We start from the raw sequence: 7911 nt of genomic DNA, 5'->3' as shown, positions 1-7911 counted from the left end.
TCAATCTCGAGTCTGTAGGTGTTGCTGGGCTCTAACTCCTATAATCCAGAGTGTGTTTACCCAATGGCCAGGGATAATAGGAGGTGTAGTCCCAACGTAATGTTTGAAGGCCAATTATCTAATGGTGGTGGGCTTTTGAGGACTGAGTAAAACTGAGTTCTTTATGGTATTGCTTTGTTTTTAGTTACTGATGCACAAGTCACTTGAAGTAGCTGAACAGAACAAGGACTTGCGTACACATCCTCCTCTTGATTATACAGTGGTACCTCGGGTTAAGGACTTAATTTGTTCTGGAGGTCCGTTCTTAATCTGAAACTGTTCTTAACCTGAAGCACTACTTTAGCTAATGGGGCCTCCCACTGCCGTGTGATTTCTGTTCTCATCCTGAAGCAAAGTACTACTTCTGGGTTAGCAGAGTCTGTAACCTGAAGTGTCTGTAACCCAAGGTACCATTGTGTTTGTACCTTGCCTGACATCACAGGGGGTGCAAGTGGCAAATGAATGGCCAGCCCTTGCAGAAATCCGTTATCAGAGCTCAAATAGGTGGGGGGGAGAGGGGGGGGAGTCACCATGACCTGGCCAGGGTGTGTGTGAGAGGCTTTCTCTGGTAGGCAAGAGACTGGGAAGGTGGAAGGAGAGAGATTGAGGAGGAGAGATATTGTGACCCTATTGTGCATAGGTAGGCAAACTAAGGCCCAGGAGCCAGATCCGGCTCAATCGCCTTCTAAATCCGGTCCGCAGACGGTCCAGGAATCAGCGTGTTTTTACGTAAGTAGAATGTGTCCTTTTACTTAAAATGCATCTCTGGGTTATTTGTGGGGCCTGCCTGGTGCTTTTACATGAGTAGAATGTGTGCTTTTATTCAAAATGTTATTTGCGGGGCATAGGAATTCATTTATATTTTTTTTCAAAATATAGTCCAGCCCCCCACAAGGTCTGAGGGACAGTGGACCGGCCCCCTGCTGAAAAAGTTTGCTGAACCCTGCTATTGTGGGTTGGGTAGAGAAAACAGACAAACACAGCAGTCCTGGGGAGATGGCTTCAGTGTGGGGAATGAAACAGGCTTGGAGGGGGGGCTGGGGCTGCCTGGCAGGTACCCTCTAAGTGCGCGCGCGCGCGCGCGCGCACGCACACACACACAAGAAAACTATGGATGGAAAACGCAAGGCCCAGAGAACAGAGTGGGGTTTTCGTTTTTATATACAAGACACATTTATCCATTAAATTTAGAACACAGTACAAAAAAAACACTTCAACTAATTAATCTTACAATGCGGTTCATATCAATTACTGATCTTATTCCTAATAATAAAGGGGGGCATTGTAGGAGGAGGAGCGGGGAGAGAGAGAGAAAGAGAGAGAGAGAAAGAGAGGATTCCAGATGTTGACTCCTTTGGATCCGTCAGGCGGTACTTCTTTTTTTTTTTTCCTTCCTTTTTCTGGGCGGGCGGGTGGGGAGGGGCGGGAAGAGGAAGAGTAAAGGAGTAGAAAAACAAAACAAAACAAAAGGCCCCTACGGCTGAACAGCTCGTAATCTGAATGAATGCAGAGAAAGAGAGAGAGAGAGAAAGGAAAGAAAAAAGATACAAATTCTATATTACATACAATGGGGAAGGGGGGGGGGGGAGAAGGTGGCTGGAGGGATGGGGGGGGAGGATGCTGAGCCCAGAGCCATGTTGGCCGGGGTCCGCCGGGGCTGTTGCAGGGCTGTGCTGAGGGCAGGGGAGCTCTTCTTTCCTTCTGGGGTCCTTCCTTCTTGGGTAGATCACTGTCGTCCTTCCGTTTGTCTCTTGGTTGAAGTGTGTGGAGCCGCCTCGGAGCCTCCCCTCAATTGGCGCCCCAGTTGTAGCTGTTGTAGGCAGACTTGTTTGCCTGCGACTTCTGCGGGATGGAGGTGCCCTGGCTGCGCTGCCCAGTGCCGCTCTGTGCAGGAAGAAAAGGGGGAGAAGTAGGGAGAGGGGGGGGAGAAAGGAAGAAGGTGAGCGAGGCTCGACTAGCAGCTAGCTCAGCTCCCCAGGCCTTATTTGGAGGCACGAAACAGGCTCCAGCAACCCATGAGCATGTGAAATGAGTAAATCAGCTCAAGAAAAGAGGTTGCTTCTCTTGCCAGCGACAGGAATGCTCTGGCTGCCTCTAGATCAGTGTTTCCCCAACTTGGGTTTTCAGCTCTTTTCAGACTACAATTCCCATCATCCCTGACCACTGGCATTGCTATCTAGGGACGATGGGGTTTGTAGTTCAACATCTGGGGACCCACAGGTTGAGAAAGGCTGCTCTAGATCAATGTTCCCCCAACTTGGGTTTCCAGCTCTTTTCAGACTACAATTCCCACCATCCCTGACCGCTGGTCTTGCTATCTAGGGACGATGGGATTTGTAGTCCAAAAAAACAGATGCAGACCCACCTTTGGAAAACACTGACCTAAACGCTGGACTGCGGCTCCCACCAGCCAGCAAAGGCAAATAAGTCAGGGATGATGGGAGTTGTAGTCCAGCAACATCTGGAGGACCCCACAAGTTTCTCGCAGCCCGGCTCCGGAGCAAGGCCAGGCAGGGCTTGGGGTTTTTTAATAGGGCTTTTGTTAGTCCACCAGCCAGAGCCATGTGCAGCACAGGGTGGGTGTGGAGAGATGCACAAAATGACAAGTTTTGGGTGGGGGTCGAAGCCAAGCATACTCCAGGATGACCTGTGTACACAAGTACAAATCTGCACCTGAGGACTGCCAATTCAGGGTTTGGAAAGAACCTTCTGCTGCCACTGCTGCCAAACAAGGGAAAGTCAGAAACCTTTGCCAATTTCATGGCAAGCGGCAACTTATCAGTAGATCCTCCCTCCTTCTACTTTAGAGGGAAGAGTCTGGACTGTGCCACCAATGGCCGAGGATGATAGCAAACTGCCACAAACGCTCCCTGTGATGTCCCAAATCCTACTGTGCCGTTGGGTAGACTGGGAAAGCAAGGTACTCCAATTCTAGTTGCAAAATCTGACGTGGAGAGTTTTACGACCTGGCGGGGCAAGACACTAGCAGCTGCTAGTAGTTATCAAAGCATAGCCAATAGTCTGGACAGCTCTGCCTGCTGAGCGTAACGGCACCTGCAGCTTATCTCTGTGCTTGGCCATTCAGATCTGAGGTGGGAGACCTAAGCTGGACAGCTTTTAATTTTATTTTATTCATCGAGCCGACTTGGATCCCGGTATTCTGTGGCGGGGAATCCACACTGCACACGACACAATTTGGTAGAGGGAGCAAGTGCTTCTTAATACAGCGCACGGTTAAAGCTCATCACCAGGGATAGCCAACGTGGTGCCCTTTAAATGCTGAAGGACTGCAATTCCCACCAACATCCCAGAACTATGTTCAGGGATGATGGGAACTGCCAATCAGCATCATCCGGAGGGAACTTGGTTGTCCAGCCTCATTCCTGGCGGAAAGAGCTGTTTGATGGTGGTACAGCTTGGATCTTTTGTTGGAGGTTTCTAAGCAGAGGTTGCTTGGCCATCTGCCTGGAATTCCTTTAACTGTGCTGTAGGGGGCTGGAATAGATGACCCTTGGAGTCCCTTCAAACTCTCCGATTCTGCTCATGACGTGCTGCCTCACTTCCAACATGTCCTGCCTTTGCTCCATTCTCCCTAGAGAGCCTGTGCAAGGCTGGTTCACCATCGGCCAGCCCCAGGACAGAGGGAGGAGCAGGGAAAGAAAATTTCTGTGGGTCCGTCGCCCTGTGTGTGTGTTGTGTGTGTATGGTTGTGTTTTTATGCCCACATCTGTCTGGGGCAGAGCTGGGGGAACTGGCAGTCTTTTCCAGGTTCTGCTGGACTCCCAGGAGCCTCCGGTCAACAGGCAGGAAGGAACGATGGGAGGCTGGAGTCCGGCACACAACTGGGAGCAATGCAAGCTTCCCTCCAGCTCCCTAGCCTACGGCAAAGACTGACCACGGCCACCAGAGCGCAGCAGGATGGGCGCAAGCGATCACCCCCTTCCAAGAGGTTCGTTACCTGGTCTTCCTGCTGGCGTTGGAAGTACAATATCGACTGTTTTGGGAAGGTGGAGGCAGGCCCAGGATATGGAAAATACAAGGAGACATTATGACAGCCCCCCTGGACCCAAGTGTGTGAGGACGAGTCTGGGATGTGGCAGGAGGGGAGAAGTGGACTGGGTAACGAACCAGTAGATGGGGCGATCAAGGCACCTCTTAGAAAAGTATCCCAGGGCCTTCCCTACTGCGTGTGCATGAGGTGTGTTGTTTTACGTCTCTGTGCAATGAGGGGGATGGAGATGGAGGAGGAGGAGAAGGAGGAGGAGGGACCTGGAGACAGGTGGTGGTTGCCCAAAGGAGGGAAGGTGTATTGGGACCCGCCCTTACCTGCCCGTCCTGCTGCAGGTGGTGATGCAAGATCTGGGAGTGCGGCTGCTGATGAGGCGTCAGGATGTGCATGAACGGGGCCGGCGGATATGCTGCGGCGGTGGCAGGGTTGATGGGGCCGCCACTGCCCAGCGCTGACGGCAGGTTGAAGGAGGCCGTGGGGGTTCCGGTGTGGAATCCCTGCTTCTCAAACGACTGCTGCTGGGTACACATACACACAGAGGGGTGTTTAGGGACAGGAATTCTACCCCAAGCGTCTCCTATGTCCATAGCTGTCAAATTACAGATTTAAAAATAAGGGACCAGCAGCCTCAAAAATAAGGGATCAGCAGCCAAAATAAGGGATTTTGCTGTTGTGAAGAGTTACATACAATGATAGGATTGACAGATGCTGTCAATCCGGCACGAGGTGGTTGCGGCGCTGCGGCGGCCGCTGAAGCGCCGCCCTTCTGCGTCCCTCCCCATCCCCTCCTCTTCCTCCTCCCCCAGGCCGCCTCCTCAGCTGCCACCACTGCTGCTGCCTCCGGGCTCACGGGTGGCGTGGGCAAGAGTCTCTCTCCCTCCCCCTGGGCGGGGAAGGGCCGATGGAACTCCTTGCGCTAGGACGACAGCGCCAGCACGCGCTCTCTCTCTCGCGGCGGAGGACCCTGAGCCACTCCTTCCCTCCCGAGCTGGGCAAGCATGAAACCCGGGAAATTTAAGGGACACCATCAATAAGGGACAGCAGCGGCACACGGCGCTGGGATAAGGGACTTTCCCGCCAAATAAGGGACGGTTGACAGCTATGCCTATGTCTCTGGCAGGGAACCTGCGTCACCACCCCACACCCAGTTCCTGATGTTGCTGGGCTCCCATCAGTCCCTGCAACAGTCACAGAGTGGCTGAATGGTCAGGGATGATGAGAGTCAGGAGTGCAGCAATATCTGGCCATCTGCAATGTGCTCCACATGGGGCTGCCCTTGAAAGTGACTCAGAAACGGTCTGAAATGCAGCTGTCAGATTACCCACTGGGGTTCCATTCAGATCACACACAAGCCCTCTTTGAAAACAGGTTGCCAGTTCATTTCTGGGCCCAATTCTAGGTGCTCACGTTAAGCGTTTAAAGCCCTAAACCACTCAGGCCCCAAATATCTGAAAGACCAGATCCTGCCCTACAGACTCTCTAGATGGGACCTGCTTGGTAGTTTTGCCTCCCTCAGTAGGCTCAGGGAGGGGCTGGCCAAGGTGTGGGCCTCCTCTGTGGCAGCCCCAAAATTGTGGAACTCCCTCCGCACAGAGAAGCTCCTGGAACCTTCATTATACAGCTTCTGGCGAATGCTGAAGATACATCTCTTTACCCATTGGCCTTTGACTCCAATTGGCTCTTTACCCATTGGCCTTTGACTCCCATTGGCCTTTGACTCTGTATACAGGCAACCCTTGATTTCTGTGGGGTTTGCGTTCTGGGTCACTGCGTGTTTGTGTGAAATCATGTGCAATTGAAACACCTCGTTCTGCCCCTGCTCCACTCTTTTAATGATGTCTTTCTTGATGTTTCTGGGTCACTTCTGGGTTCGGTGCTATGTGCGTGTTCACAATCATGCACAAAATAATATAATCACAAAAAGCAGGGGAGTGGGGTCCTGAAAAATACAGGCAACCCGTTTTAGGCGTGACTAAAAAATACAGGCAACCGGTTTTAGGCACAACTAAATGTTGCACCTAAAACGAGTTGCCTGTATTTTTCAGGACCCTCCCCCGTTTTTTGTGACTGTATTATGTTTGTTTCTCAGCAGTGGAAGAGGAGATTTTGGTGGGGAAACCGGGGCAGTTCCTTTGCTCCTACGCTCCAACTGGATTACTGCAAGGCAGCCAAGCACCCAAACCTCACACGGCACACTCAGGAGCCACCTCCCACATCGAAGCACCAACCTGTGTTTTGGAGTAAACAGAACCAGAGATGTCTGGCACTCCTGTGTTACTGGATGTTACTGACACACCTGGAAAAGGGGGGGAAACAAAGTGGCGTTAGCAGTTAGCTTGGTCGGTTGCATGCAAAGACTAAACTCTTCCCCTCCTGGCTCCCCTCCCCTAGCTCCTTCCCAGAGCGATTTGAGGGCGAGAACAGCCTCCTAGCCATATCTTGATGTTGCAAAGGCTTGCTTTGGTGTACATGTGCGCACATCAGCTTGGATGCAGTGGAGGGATGCAAGAAGCAAAACAAGCAAGAAGCAAGAGGGAGGCACAGTGGGAGAGTGGCTCCCACGTCCGAGAAACTGGTCAGTTGTCTTCCCCGGGAGGAGCAGGTTCACAATCTGGCAGTGCTGTTCTGTCATAGAATCATAGAGTTGGAAGAGACCACAAGGGCCATCGAGTCCAACCCCCTGCCAAGCAGGAAACACCATCAGAGCACTCCTGACATATGGTTGTCAAGCCTCTGCTTAAAGACCTCCAAGGAAGGAGACTCCACCACACTCCTTGGCAGCAAATTCCACTGTCGAACAGCTCTTACTGTCAGGAAGTTCTTCCTAATGTTTAGGTGGAATCTTTTTTCTTGTAGTTTGGAACCATTGCTCCGTGTCCGCTTCTCTGGAGCAGCAGAAAACAACCTTTCTCCCTCCTCTATGTGACATCCTTTTATATATTTGAACATGGCTATCATATCACCCCTTAACCTCCTCTTCTCCAGGCTAAACATGCCCAGCTCCCTTAGCCGTTCCTCATAAGGCATCGTTTCCAGGCCTTTGACCATTTTGGTTGCCCTCCTCTGCCCTCGTTCCAGTTTGTCAGTGTCTTTCTTGAACTGTGGTGCCCAGAACTGGACACAGTACTCCAGGTGAGGTCTGACCAGAGCAGAATACAGTGGCACTATTACTTCCCTTGGAATGCCCAGGTAGTCTCGGTGGCCAGATGCTCATTTTACCATACTGATGCCTTGGAGTTCCTTGGAGTGTTCCTTGGGAGTGTTCGGCCCTACCTATCGCCGTGTCTGTGTCTGCTTTCCTGATTAAGCGGTGCAGGGTCTGTATCTGGGAACAAAACCAGGGTGGGAGTTCCCAGCTACCCCAACCGCAGCCTTTGGAAGCCTTGCAAGTTGCTGCAGGAGAGGGACTGTGAGCAACACAATGGAAAGGGTGTTTCTGGGACCAAGGTGAGATGCGAAGCTCCCTTGTTATTTTTGCTGTTGCCAGGAGGTCTAACGCTAACATAATCTTGTTTCAGTTATAGTAATGAAGTGCTGGGGTTTTTTTGTATGCTGCTATATTTGCCGCTAGGATGCCGTTATGAAATGGCTCTTGCAGTGGTTGATTGTGAGACACGTTTTCCTTGCTGTTCTTTTGGCTGGAAAGAGGCATGCAAATGAAACTACAAATGAACGAATCTGATGGAATCTGTGGAGAAATGTGGGGCCATCACGAGGAGCAACCCAATGGAGCTATTTTTGAGGAGTCAAAGCAGGCGTAGGCAAACTCCAGCCCTCCTGATGTTTAGAACTACAATTCCCATCATCCCTAGCTAACAGGACCAGTGGTCAGGGATGATGGGAATTGTAGTCCCAAACATCTG

At 51.5% G+C, this 7911-nt stretch overlaps 1 protein-coding gene across 13 annotated transcripts in view; it reads right to left on the bottom strand.

Moving 5' to 3' along the window:
* Positions 1–1182: 1182 nt before the first annotated feature.
* The window catches only part of UBAP2L (ubiquitin associated protein 2 like), a 48084-nt gene continuing 41355 nt past the window's right edge, over positions 1183–7911 (bottom strand). For 7 of the 13 annotated variants that reach the window (XM_081840875.1, XM_081840882.1, XM_081840880.1 and 4 more), the window contains 4 exons: positions 6277–6344; positions 4366–4566; positions 3998–4033; positions 1183–1923 (listed from right to left, as the gene is read on the bottom strand). In XM_081840875.1, coding sequence (XP_081697001.1) covers positions 1828–1923; positions 3998–4033; positions 4366–4566; positions 6277–6344 — 401 coding nt within the window. In that variant the 3' untranslated portion in view covers positions 1183–1827. The remainder of the gene's footprint in view (positions 1924–3997; positions 4034–4365; positions 4567–6276; positions 6345–7911) is intronic. The other 6 variants (XM_081840886.1, XM_081840879.1, XM_081840878.1 and 3 more) reach the window with 3 other exon arrangements.

The sequence above is a fragment of the Podarcis erhardii genome (assembly GCF_964252035.2).
Source record: "Podarcis erhardii genome assembly, chromosome: 15".
Taxonomy (NCBI): Eukaryota; Metazoa; Chordata; class Lepidosauria; order Squamata; family Lacertidae; genus Podarcis; species Podarcis erhardii.
Note: the sequence above shows the minus strand (reverse complement) of the source record. Positions and strands in the feature narration are given on the sequence as shown.